This window comes from Pongo abelii, chromosome 9, assembly GCF_028885655.2.
Source record: "Pongo abelii isolate AG06213 chromosome 9, NHGRI_mPonAbe1-v2.0_pri, whole genome shotgun sequence".
In the NCBI taxonomy this organism is placed as follows: domain Eukaryota; kingdom Metazoa; phylum Chordata; class Mammalia; order Primates; family Hominidae; genus Pongo; species Pongo abelii.
In genome coordinates, this window is record NC_071994.2 from 107,066,965 (window position 1) to 107,081,489 (window position 14,525).

General features: G+C 38.3%; 2 protein-coding genes across 3 annotated transcripts in view; one reads left to right on the forward strand and one right to left on the reverse strand.

Annotated features, from left to right (window-relative positions):
- Nucleotides 1-14,525, reverse strand: part of PDGFD (platelet derived growth factor D) — a 257,387-nt gene that overhangs the window by 123,658 nt on the left and 119,204 nt on the right.
- DDI1 (DNA damage inducible 1 homolog 1) lies at nt 1,580-4,759 on the forward strand. Its single transcript, XM_002822412.4, has one exon. It carries the CDS (start codon nt 2,826-2,828, stop codon nt 4,014-4,016), a length of 1,191 nt encoding a protein of 396 aa, XP_002822458.2. The 5' UTR covers nt 1,580-2,825; the 3' UTR covers nt 4,017-4,759.

Sequence of the window (14,525 nt, forward strand, 5' to 3'; positions counted from 1 at the left end):
TCTAACTCAGGTCATCTTCCTTCTCAGCCTTTGTGTCTCCACTCTGGCCCACCCTGCATGGCTGACTCCTTGTCATCTTTCTAAACTCAGTTCTTTCAGGATGTCTTCTCTCCCCAACATCCCTCACCATCTTCTTCATCTCTTCTTCAGATATTATTAATTTCTCCTGAATACCACTACTGTGGTATTTTTTACCCCTCAATTTGTGTGTGTGCATGTGCTCTAATTTAGACTGTGAGCTCCTTTAAGAATACAGCCTATATTTAAAATTATTCATGTCTGTTCCCCCAGAACTTAACACATGCTTCACATACACTGGGCGTTCAGTCAACATTTCTAATATAAGCAAATATGAGCTTAGAAACATTATGATAATTAGAGCAGTGAATGAGACACAGTCTTCCATCTGAGACAAATACATGAGACACAGGAGCCAAAAAATAATTATTTAGGCTGATGTGACTTCCTTCTCTCCATAATGGAATAATGGTGTAACAGTGCAGGCCTTCTTTGAAGGCAGGGAAACTAATCAGAGAATATCGACTATCTTGGTTCATAAGTAGGTACACCTGGGAGTACCAAGCCAGGGAAACATGAGCTCTGTACAATGCAAAACACTTTTTTTTTTTTTTTTTTTTTTTTTTTTGAGATGGAGTCTTGCTCTGTCGCTCAGGCTGGAGTGCAGTGGCGCGATCTCGGCTCACTGCAAGCTCCACCTCCCAGGTTCATGCCATTCTCCTGCCTCAGCCTCCCGAGTAGCTGGGACTACAGGCACCCACCACAACACCTGCCTAATTTTTTGTATTTTTAGTAGAGACTGGGTTTCACCGTGTTACCCAGGATGGTCTCGATCTCCTGACCTCTTGATCCGCCCACCCTGGCCTCCCAAAGTGCTGGATTACAGGCATGAGCCACGGCGCCCAGCCGCAAAACACTTTATTAAACATAGAGAAAAATAACTGGCATGCAAGGATTTCTACCCAATCGTCATTTGCCTTGAAGGACTTTTCACCCTTACCATGACAGCCTTGTACGTGTGTGTGTGTAAGTGAGGGTGTGGGAGAGTAGGGAGAAGGTGGCTGTGCCCAAGTGTCAGAGAGAGGCATACTGGCCTCTAGGGTGGCATCCTTAATGCATTTTCCTACAGAACTGATGTCAAATGGGTCACCTCAAAGGTTCATCTCACTCATTCATTCATTCCCTTCAAGGCAATGGCCCGTCTACCGTATATCCCATTTTAGAGACCCTCTGTGTTATCCACACATTCCACTTCTTTTACACTCCCCACCTCCAAGGGGTATGCACATTCTGTCCGTTTTACTCAATAAACATTTTTCTTCTCTACTGCTTTGGCTTTGGGCCTCCTGACGTTTCCACACTCTAGCAACAGCTCCCTCTTTGAACCACTGGAAAAGCCTCCTGACTGGCCCTCCTGCCACATGATGTCCTCCATGTGTTGCAAGAAGCCTCTTCCTTAAGTCAATTTTTTTTAAAAAAATCACAAACACCTGCTTCAAATCTGTTCTCTTTCCTTTCCTTCCTTACTTCTTTTTCTTTTTTTCTTTTTTTTTTTGGAGGAGGACTTCTTGCTAATTGATAATATTTAATATTTAAACTCCTTAGAGTCACATATGACTTCATAAATTGGCTCCAACTAATTTTTTTCCAGCTTCATATCCTGGTACTCAAAGTCATGTACAATTTTTTCATTGCATAAAATGTCTCATCCTTCTCTAAAAATAACAGCCCTTGCCATAAATTCCTGCTTTTGTAACATGAAACTGCTTTCCTTTGGAGTGAGACCAATTTTCACCTGGAAGATGCTCATCCTTCAACATCCAGCTTGTCTCCTCCTTAGGAAAACATCCTCTGTTCTGTTGGTGATACTAAAGGCAGTACCCTGAACATGTCTTTGTAAAAGGTTTTGCCTTTAGTATTGTGATTACCCATTCACCTGTCTATCCCTTTCCAGAAACATGAGCTCCTCAAGGGCAGGCTCCAAATCTGACTTTCCTACTATGCACATAGAATGGTATTTGCCATGTAAGAAACAAATCCTTACTGTTTGGGGAAAAAACAAAAGTACAAAGAATACAACTCTAAAATGAACAAAACAAATGATAATATGCTGTTTAGAAAGTGTTGAAAAACTAGGCATGGTGGCTCACACCTGTAATTCCAGCACTTTGGGAGGCTGAAGTGTGGTAGATTGCTTGAGCCCAGGAGTTGGAAGCCAGCCCGGGCAATGCAGTGAGACCCCGTCTCTATTAAAAAAGAAAAAAATACAACAATTAGCCCGGCATGGTAGATTGTGCCTGTAGTTCCAGCTTTTCAGGAGTCTGAGAGAGGGGGACTGCTTGAGCCCACGAGGTCGATGCTACAGTGAGCTGTGATTATGCCACTGCACTCCAGCCTGGGTGACAGGATAAAACCCTGTCTCAAAAAAAAAAAAAAATGTGTTGAAATCATTTCTTTCATATCATGTGTTAAATAGGTTTTGAAGGGCTGGCCTTGAAACCTGACAGCTTTCAGCCATCGTGTATCCATGGGAGTAGGCATTCTAGGTTCCAAACAGCACACTTAGAAATGGACTTTGGAACACAACGTGCTACCTCAAGGCTCCACCTGGTCACACAGCAGGCACTGAGGCTGGGAGACAGCCCCCAGGCAGATGAGTGTCCGCGCCTCTCTGAGAGGTGAATGAGCCCGAGGGGTCCCTACCTACCAAGTCCTGAGGAGCAGCGGCGCCAACGACGCAGGCCCCCCCCAGCCTGCCAGTGAGCCGCCCATGCCCTCTGCTCACCCGGCCTGCTCGGGCCCCCGCCATGCTGATCACCGTGTACTGTGTGCGGAGGGACCTATCCGAGGTCACCTTCTCTCTCCAGGTCAGCCCCGACTTTGAGCTCCGAAACTTCAAGGTCCTCTGTGAGGCGGAGTCCAGAGTTCCTGCCGAAGAGATCCAGATCATCCACATGGAGCGACTCCTCATCGAGGACCACTGTTCCCTGGGCTCCTACGGCCTCAAAGATGGCGATATCGTGGTTTTACTGCAGAAGGACAATGTGGGACCTCGGGCTCCAGGGCGTGCCCCGAACCAGCCTCGTATAGACTTCAGCGGCATTGCGGTGCCCGGGACGTCCAGCTCCTGTCCGCAGCACCCTGGACAGCAGCAGCAGCGCACACCCGCTGCCCAGCGGTCACATGGCTTGGCGTCAGGAGAGACGGTGGCCGGCCCGCAAGGTCTGGGCAGCCCTGCCCTGATCCGCAGCATGCTGCTCTCCAACCCGCACGATCTGTCCCTGCTCAAGGAACGCAACCCTCCCTTGGCAGAAGCCCTGCTCAGTGGAAGCCTTGAGACCTTTTCTCAGGTGCTGATGGAGCAGCAAAGAGAAAAGGCCTTGAGAGAGCAAGAGAGGCTTTGTCTCTACATGGCCGACCCACTGGATTCGGAAGCTCAGGCCAAAATAGAAGAGGAAATCCGGCAGCAGAACATTGAAGAAAACATGAATATAGCAATAGAAGAGGCCCCCGAGAGTTTCGGACAAGTGACGATGCTCTACATTAACTGCAAAGTGAATGGGCATCCTTTGAAGGCTTTTGTTGACTCGGGCGCCCAGATGACCATTATGAGCCAGGCTTGTGCCGAGCAATGTAACATCATGAGGCTGGTGGACCGACGGTGGGCTGGGGTTGCTAAAGGAGTGGGCACACAGAGAATTATTGGCCCTGTTCATCTAGCTCAGATTCAAATTGAAGGTGATTTCTTACAGTGCTCTTTCTCCATACTTGAGGATCAACCCATGGATATGCTTCTAGGCCTAGATATGCTCCGGAGACATCAATGTTCCATCGATTTGAAGAAAAATGTGCTGGTCATCGGCACCACTGGCACGCAGACTTACTTTCTTCCTGAGGGAGAGTTGCCCTTATGCTCTAGGATGGTAAATGGGCAAGATGAGTCTTCGGACAAGGAAATTACACATTCGGTCATGGATTCAGAACGAAAAGAGCATTAAAGCACGCTATAAATATGTTACCACCTTGAGGGAGCCTCAGGTCCCCAGAAATTATATAAGAGCTCACTGGCAATGTAATCATTAAAAAACATCAGTAACAACTAAACCTGACCTTGGGACTACGTTCTCAGATGGGTAACTACGTCAATCCTGATTCCTTGGTCTTGGTCCCTCTTCCATTTCCCTTGTGCAGAGATCACTGAAAGGCATCCTGGGAAGGCTCTGGAGGCTCCAGCTGATTTCCAGATAATCCATGAAAAAGAAAACCAGCTTTTCCTTTAGAGACACTATCCTATCAGATTACAGGTGGCTTATCCAAATCATTGCTATTTTGCAGAATTCCCTGGAAAAATGCTATGGCTGCAGACATTACAAGGCATCCACATAAAACTATTTCACATCAGCACTAATAATTCTTTATATTGAGAGAAATATGCCCATTTTCACAGGTTTTGTTTTCTTTGGGAAAGGTATTAGAAATGGTAGGTCAATTACACTGTGATGTTAACTAATACTTATACATGTCTGTTTGGGGTAGCATAAAGACCAATTTCCTCATATTTACACCTTCCCTTCCCCTGGATCCCCTGCAGTCACCCTGCAATCTACAGCTAAAGACTATTTTTGCCATGTTTGAGAAAGTGGATTTATCTCCAAGGATGCTAAATTTTCTATTTCTCCTGCATTCAAAGAAACTCTGGCTGTAAAACACAGGCAATAAATTAGATTTTTTAAAAAATAAATTATGGTACTTCTTGGGAGTCAAGTTGTACAGTGGTGGGAGTGAGAGGTGGGGACAGGCAGTGGTCCAGGTTCTCTAATAGTCATTGCAACTAGATCATCTCTCTCTCTCTTTTTTAAAGTAAAAATCTGCTTTATACATTAAGCTACTACTACATCAATATTGTTTGAACAAAGATCTTCACTGTTAAAATAACATTTGAAAACTTTTGAATAAGATCTCTAAGGCCTCATTCAGAATTATCCATTCTGACAACGTTACTCTTTATTACGACTGACAGTGGGAAATGGAAGATCCTAGACTTAATTACAACCCACGGCTAAAGCACCTGAGAGAAAAGTTTCAGCTTCCTGAGGCCATCAAATGCAGGGGAAATGTTTCAGGACAATAATTTATCAAGACTGGTATTACAACAGTGGATTCAAAATCAAGACGTGTATGTTTTGATTACACTTAATTACTTAGACAAATTAGTTCACCTACTTTACAACTGAGATTCCTCACCTATGAATTTTTTTTTTCCTGGGAGGGGTCACTTTTCAAGCACTAAAACCTCATTATGATCTAGGATATCCTTTAAGTTATTCTATTTTCCCGACAAGATAGAAAGCCACACAAAGCATTCCCAAAGGATACAGAAAAAAAAAACTCTCCCTTATAATCCCCATATACTTTTTGTTTTGCTTCTTGGTAATACTAATCACCCTTTCTAAAGAGAGTCACCTCTTCCTTTCCAGCCACCATCAGTTCACCTCCCATTTTTCTTCTCTATAGGTGTTCCCATGCTCACATTTCCCAGTCTGGTCTACATTTGCACAAAGTTTTACACCCAGTAGAACCACTAAAAATGATCAAATGGACAGATTTCTTTCCTACTTTTGTTTGTAATTAAGAACTCAAAACAAATGCAATTAACGAAAAAAGACATTCAGAGTAAAGTCAGGGATAAGCAAAATGCTTATGAATAAATTTAAATTGACCTGATAAATTCATGGATTCTCTCACTGACAAAAATATGCAAAATCCTCAGCATCTTCTTCTGAATTCAATTTTAAGGTTCATTTATGAAAAAAAAGTCTTATTTGCATATATCACATGAGACTCCTCAGGGTGTCTGACCCATTAAAGTTAGCCACAGAATCTTTAAGATAAAAGACAGTTTACATTATACCAAATCTGACCATATCCACCCTACCTTCTCAGAGGAACACCCCTTCTGAGGTAGCTATAATGTTTTGAGACAAATCTCAGGTATAATTATTTGCTTCTTATTTTGAGCTGAAATCTACTGTCCCATAACTTCCAGTAAGTTGGTCTTCATTCTTCCTTCTGCCAAGACCACATTTAATCTTTCTGGCATGAGATAAACTTTTTAATATATGAAATGAGTATCAGCCCACATATTCATTTTTAGGCTTCAGTGGGTTTTCACCAGATTCTTTAACTGTTCCTCATAGGACAAATGTGGATTCTCCTAAAAATTTCATGTTTCTTTGGCCATATTCCAAATCCTAAAAACATGATTTGAGTGAATGAATGAATAAATTAAAATCATCTATACTGAATTGAAAAGCAATGACCTCAAAGAAAAATCATTAAACAAAATGAATTAATTAAGCAATGCCCTTATTGATTAACTTTTAAAAATCATTGTCTTTCAAATTGAAAAGTGTTTGAAAAATTAGTTTCATTAAAGTCTTGATGTAATTCTGTGTATACTTAAAAAGGTCCTAATCAATTAAATTTTAAATGGATTAGTTTTGGTAAAAGGCTACATCTTTTGCTTGTCTTCTACATAAATCAGGCACCATGCAAGGTACTTTGTATATTGCCGCCCTTAATCCTCAGGATAAACCTAAAAATAATTATTTTTAAGCCCATTTTGCAGATGGAAAATTTGAGGCTCAGAATTATTAGAAACACTCAAATATTCAAAGCTGAGTGATATTAATTTTTTTTGAGAACTACATTTTACATTGTGACCCAATTTTACACACTATACACACATAAACACAGATATGTATTTCTATCTCTCTATACATCACTATGAAACTGAAACAAAAAGGATTCTTGAAATGAAATAATAGGATATGTTTTATCATTTCCTAGTCTTACTTCTTTTTAAAATTATATTTTATGTATCCCACCAAGATATTCTGACACACAATTTACAAAACATGGACTGACTCACCAGATTGCCCTATTCAAAGCTTTTTGATTTCAAATGCCAAGTTACTTTGTAACTTCTTTATCTGACATATTTTAATGCTAAGTCAAAAACTGCAAAATTCTTACAAAATTTTATTATATGGAAACTACCAAAATTATGCCAGTAGAAATGACAACAGAGTAGGCAGGACTCAGAATATACACAACAATTATTTATTGAGTACACATAAAATAAGCTCCCAGACAGATTTTTATACATAGAGAAATGAGTAGGTTATAGTTTCAGACCTCAAGATGATTATTACCTTGTAGGGGTGGAAGACATACTTGTAACCAACTAAGAACAAAAAGAATGGACATGAAATTAATAATATGTTGGTACAAAAGAACACACTTTGTAATGAGTATTATTTTTAAAATAAGAAGCAAGGCAGTAAATGTACTTTTAATGTGTCTAAAATGTTCATCACTGATGCTGCAACAAAAATCCTCCTCTTAAATTTCAGGTTACTAATATACAACTTATAAATATCTACTTTTGGAAATTTACTACCTGAAAATGGATAAACAAATCATCATTTTCTTTTTTTTTTCCTATTAAAAATGAGGATAAAGTAGACCACATGATGAAATAGACCTTTCCTGTCTCAAGCCATTTAAAAAATCCTTGGCTTCACCTAATGCTCACTTAAATAACCATCTTACATAAAGAAAATCACTAGTGTGATAGCCATGTATTTCAAGATTACCAGCAACAGATTCTGCTGCAGTTAAACCAGAAGACGGATGTTGTTTGAGATAAGCAGAACATATAATCTTAACCTCTTTCTTAAAATATTGGGTCATAAAAATTTTCTTGTTTCTAGGGGGAAATCTGTTCTGCAAAAATAAAAAGATAAATCGATGTTTGCATGTATAAATTCATCTTCACTGCAGGTGTTAACTGTTGTAATTTTAGTTAAGAGAACATTGTGCTTCTTTCAGAATGCCAGTTATAAAAGGGCCATTTTCTGACATCCAACATTCCATAAATAAACACTTAAGTGATGAGAGTGATCTGGGATTCTCACTAGGAAACTGTATGTGATTACATTAATCAGTGCCAACATTCCTAGTTATTCTTTGAGTTTGCAAAAGCCTGGAAAACAAAGAAGAGGAGCAAACATAAAGATGGGTAGAGAAGGAAGGAAAACAAACAAAACAAAACAATGCAAGTCTGGGTTGATTTTAACTGATTCTGTCTTAGTTAGGTACTGATTTATATGGTGGGAACTCTGCTATGATTATAGACTAGCTACCATTCCACAATTTTTATCATTGGCAAATTATCTAAAAATGAAAATATTTTCAAGGTAAAGCCACAATCAAACTTGCTTTTGAACCCCAGCTTCTTTCCACACCTAGGTCCATCTGTTAGAATCTTCGAATTTCTAAGGATCTGTTATCAGAAAAAAATGGAGCTTGCAGTCTTGCTGTGCCTTCTGTGCCTTCCTCAGAGTACCCAGTTAACAGGCTGTTGAGAGTGTACCTGGAGTGGCTCTGTCTCTTACTACAGCAATGAATGTTTTCTGATTGCTTTTTCTTATTGAGAAAGACTTTCATAAATCCAGTTTTTCTATACTTCAAATAAGTAAGGCTCATTTTTAGAGCATCACTATACAAATTACCAGATAATTTCCTCTTATATTAAAGTCCCTAGGAGGCAATGTGGGCTATGCTTCACGCAGGGGTATTTTTTATGGGTATATGTTTCTACCGTTAATCGATGTATTGATGCCTTGTCCAAATAAAGCAGACAATTACCAAATAAGCATATTCCAGGTAAGCAACTACTTAAATCCATTAAATTCTTACCCTATACCATCAATCACCATTTTGAAACCTTATTTTATCAGGGCTTTACTATAAAGATCCCTTAAGATGCAGAGGAAAATTAATTTAAAATTACATTAATTCACATATTCTGCCTTTCAAACTCCTGTCATGTCTAAGGATTCAATTAGTCTATCAGTCAAAAAGTATTAGTGTCTTGCATTCATACACATCACTAAAAATTTAATGTATTTTTTCAAAAGTCTTGTCATTGGCCAATATCATGCAGAGAGATAAAGAAATGTAAATTATAGCATTAACCTTTAAACAACTTAAAAGTTCAGTTAGAGGAACTAGGAAAAATGCAGAGTAAAATATTTAAAAATAATGTTTAACTCAGTACTAAATCACAAAATATAGAATACGGAGTAGAGGGAAATGGTTCCGCTCCCCATTTGAGACACTAACTTCAAAAAGGCAAGATCTATTCACCAGAATCTTATCGACCACCCGCTGTATGTCAGGACCCTTTTAGGTGATGGATTTCTTCACGCAGCCACCAACTTCTAGTGCTAAACTGGTGTTGAGAGCTGCAGCTCCCAGGCATATCTGAGGATTTGTCACCGCCTCAAAGATAAGTCTTCCAAAGTCCCTTTCTGATGACTCAGCTTATCAACCTAGAGTAAGCATATGGCCGATTCTTAGGCTAAACTTCAAGGTGAAGCTTGTGGTCTGTTTCGCCTTGACCCACAGTGGCACTGCGTTCAACTCGCTACTGTTAGGGGCTTAATCCTGGAGTATAGTTTGACGATTGTATTAGTTCACATTGTGTGGCTATAAAGGAATACCTATGGCTGGGTAATTTTTAAAGTAAAGAAGTTTACTTGGCTTATGGTTCTGCTTACTGTACAAGAAGCATGACACCAGCATCTGCTTCTGGTGAGGGCCTCGGGAAGCTTTCACTCATGGTGGAAGACAAAGAGGGAGCGGGCATGTCATATGGCGAGAGAGGGAGCAAGACAGCCATGGGGGAGGTCAGAGATTCTTTTTAACAAGCAGACCTTGCATAGGGGACTCAGTACCGCGGGGAGCACACTGAGCCATTCACAAGGCATCTGCCACCATGACCCAAACACCTTCTATTAGGCCCCATCTCCAACATTGTGAATCACATTTCAACATGAGACTTGGAGAGGAAAAATATCTAAACCTTATCAGCAATTGTAAACAAATGCTTCTCTCATAAAGTTAATGAAAAGGATTTGGGGCTTACACAATAGGAGAACAACCAGCAAAACAGTCACAAGGAATTGACTACCAACGATGAGTCAATTGGATGAAGCATTTGTCACATACTTTAATTCCAGGGAATAATAGAACAGGAATTCTCAAAGACAATGAGATACCAACCAGCTGGCAGTTATAGAAATGCTTGGGCATTCATAAAACCGAGAATGGAACCTAAAATTACTACCAAAAATCCAGTAACTGCTAAGATTTTCTGAAGTAGTCATAATCTTATTAATAATTGTATCTTTAGTCTAACAATCATAAGTTTAGTGCTAGTATCTATAGTGCTAGTAACATAAAGCAATATGGTTGCCTTAGTGCTTTATGTGAAGGACAGTATTTGATTAATAAATATAGATAACATAAATGAATAAATGGACAAAGTATCACATGTTATTAATAAGCCAATGTAGAAAAAAAGTGGCATTTTTTAACCTTGACTTAGCTATATAAAAAAGGTAAAAGTAAATCATATATGGACAGTAAGAATATTTTAAATATTTAGAATATTTAAATATTTTTCTAGATATTTAAAAATATTTAAATATATTTAGAAATATATTTAAAAATATTTAGAAATATATTTAAAAATATTTAAATATATTTAGAAATATATTTAAAAATATTTAAATATATTTAGAAATATATTTAAAAATATTTAAATATATTTAGAAATATATTTAAAAATATTTAAATATATTTAGAAATTTATTTTAAAATATTTAGAAAAATATTTTAAATAATTAGAATAAATATGCTATGGGTTAACAATTTAATCAATATTTGCATGTAAAAATGTAAATGTAAGGTATCTACAAATAAACCATTAAAATGCTTTTAATCTGGCAAAGTTGCCGGTGGTTCCACTCCAAGGGCAATATACCAAGTGTCTGCAGTGCCATCTCATCCCAGTTTGCCTGGGACTGTCCTGGTTTTAAAACTGATATTCTTGGCCGGGCGTGGTGGCTTACCCCTGTAATCCCAGCACTTTGGGAGTCCAAGGTGGGCGGATCACGACGTCAGGAGATGGAGACCATCCTGGCTAACATGGTGAAACCCCATCTCTACTAAAAATACAAAAAATTAGCTGGGCGTGGTGGCGGGTGCCTGTAGTCCCAGCTACTCTGGAGGCTGAGGCAGGAGAATGGCGCAAACCCGGGGGGCGGAGCTTGCAGTGAGCCGAGATCGCACCACTGCACTCCAGCCTCCGTGACAGAGGGAGACTCTGTCTAAAAACAAACAAACAAACACCTGATATTCTTGTATCCCAGTATCCTTACATTCCTGGGGCAAACCAGAATGGCTGGTCACCATACTAGTGTTAGAAGCAGATTTTTAATCTTGTGCTCATGAGCATGTTGTGCACTTCTAAACAAACTGAAAATAGGCCTGAATGATCAAGGATCAGTATATGCCTAAATGTTGAAAGTAGAATGTCCTATTCTCTTTATATTGGCAATATTACCTTATTTAAACTCATTTATAAAATATTTCTGGACAGGAAAGTTAAGTATCTTAAAAATGATAAGAAACTCACATTAAAAATACTAAAATGATTTAATTAAATAATCCTACAAATTTTTTCAAGAAGATTCATACTACAGCTGAAATTGATCAAACTGCTTTAATTTTCAAGTCTCCTTAGAAATGGTACATGTTTATGCAACAAAAAAAGTGAGTACAAACTGACATCAGAAAATGAGAGCATGAGATACTCAAAATAAATATTTAAGTTATCTATGAACTTGGGTTATCCTGGAAAAGCATAGATGAAACAACATTTTATCATTTTTATACTAACAGGTAAGAATAGTGATAGACTGAATTTAAGTCTGAAAGTAAATCCTAGGTTTTGAGTTTTTTAAGAGAATATTTGAACAAAGGAATAGAAACTTCAGAAGAAGCACAAATAAATAATGATGTTACTTTCACATTTATTTCAAGTTTTCATGGAGCTACTAAAGGTCAAGATGCAATGAACAGAATGTAAGGTAGGATTGCAAAAAGGGGTGAAGTAAAAGACAAGCAGGTTTTTGATAAAGAAATACGTTTACGAACAGGACAAGATGCCTAGAAAAAGGTTTGCTGAGTGTCTGGTTGAGGAGGGGAAGAAACATGGAAGGCTAGTGATTCTATGATAGGAGCTGTAAAGAGTCCAGAAACTGGGGGTCAAGGAGAGTAAGATATTACCAGATTGTTATGTTGCCATGGAAGCAGAAGCCTGAGAAGGCACTAAAGAAAAAGATCCGCCACTAACATCCAGTGTACAAAATAATGTGAAGGAAAGTAAAATGGCAAAGTGAGACCTTTACAATTGCCTCTGGAAGGTAAATAAAACAAGGGTATATCTGACAGAATTAAGGGAAAGGAGCACAAAGAAGTTGATGACATCAATTGGACATCAGAAGCAGATACAAGGCATCTTTTGTTACCTGTTGAACCAACCAGTTCTTTAATTCACTCTTTAATAACTTTACTTCTGGTGTATCTCATCAAGAGTTCAGAATTAAATGATATTAAGAAAAATTATATATGCAAGAGCCAATGCTACAGGCCTCATTCTATCAGAAATGACTACGTAAAGTTAAAGAAACAGATGGGTAGTTAGAATAAAACAGGAACAATGATATTCTCTGTTCACACATTGCTAACTGCCATCACTTGTACTCCAAAACAATAACTGACAGAAAACAATTTCATTGATATTCCATAGCCATATGAGTTTATGTCCCCATATGGCAAGGCCTCCACTGTCAAAGCCTCACTGCATAATGACTCTGAAGTATCTGGTTTGAAAATGTCTTCATTAATAGAGGAAACGGTGCTTGCTCTTTTTCAGTAAGTATTCAATAACAAATCTGTTTAAGTTGTATAAAAAATACAAAAATCTTCCCACACTATCTACTCTCAGGGATTCAGGTTAAATTATTATTATTATTATTATTATTATTATATGCTAAGTTCTGGGATACATGTATAGAACGTGCAGGTTTGTTACACAGGTATACACATGCTATAGTGGTTTGCTGCACCCATCAACCTGTCATCTACATTAGGTATTTATCCTAATGCTATCCCTTCCCTAGCCCTCCACCCCGGACAGGCCCCAGTGTATTATGTTCCCCTCCCTGTGTCTATGTGCTCTCATTGTTCAACCCTCACTTATGAGTGAGAACATGAGGTGTTTGGTTTTCTGTTCCTGTGATAGTTTGCTGAGAATGATGGTTTCCAGCTTCATCCATGTCCCTGCAGAGGACATGAACTCATCCTTTTTTATGGCTGCATAGTATTCCATGGTATATATTTGCCACATTTTCTTTGTCCAGTCTGTCATTGATGGGCATTTGGGTTGGTTCGAAGTCTTTGCCATTGTGAACAGTGCTGCAATAAACATACGTGTCCACATATCTTTATAGTAGAATAATTTATAATTCTTTGGGCATATACCCAGTAATGGGATTACTAGGTCAAATGGTATTTCTGGTTCTAGGTCCTTGAAGAATCGCCACACTGTCTTCCACAATAGTTGAACTAACTTACACTCCCACCAACAGTGTAAATGCATTCCTATTTCTCCACATCCTCTCCAGCATCTGTGGTTTCCTGACTTTTTAATGATTGCCATTCTAACTGGCATGAGATGGTAACTCATTGTGGTTTTGATTTGCACTTCTCTAATGACCAGTGATGATGAGCTTTTTTTCATGTTTGTTGGCCGCAAAAATACCTTCTTTTGATAAGTGTCTGTTCATATCCTTTGCCCACTTTTTGATGGGGTTGTTTGCAGGTTAAATTATTTTTTAGAAAATTAAGGAAAAACTCTAAAGTAAGACTACTGAGAATATACTTTTAAATTCTTTCTACTTTTGAAAAAATTATAAACATATTTTAGGTTGTGGCAATTGTGGAAGTTTCAAATTTCAACTACACTATAACTTTCCATGGTTTTATGAAGGTCTAAAACATTTGGCAGCCAACAAAATAGATGTGTTAACATCTTATATCAAGTTCTGAGAATGAGTTCTTGATTCAGCATCCTTTAGTTGAGCCACCATGGAGAACAGGGGAAGGTGACTGGTCATATTAAATGCATTACATTCATTCATAGTTGGCCAAATGATTATAGTACATAGCTAATGTAAATCTGCTATATCTTTGATAGTGATTAAAAAGCTACTGACTATTTCAGTCTCCCAAAATACAAACGAATAATCTAGTACACACTTTTGAGAGAACTATAGAGATTCCTGGATGCCATATTTAACATCTCATCAATGACAACCATTATTTCTCTCATAGAAGCATTTTTCTATATTATATTTGACTGCATTTTATTAACTTTTCTTATACTCTAAAAAGCACAGGCATTCAAAAGCTCTCAACTAGGGGACCATGTCTTCATCTTGAGGGTGACATACTGATCCAGACAAATCCAGCCAGCTAAGTAGAAATGAAAATTCAATTCCAAATAGAAAATACTGAGAAATAATTTTTGC

Coding starts and splice junctions, on each gene's coding strand:
- DDI1 (XM_002822412.4), top strand. CDS start 2,826: ATGCTGATCACCGTGTACTGTGTGCGGAGGGACCTATCCGAGGTCACC.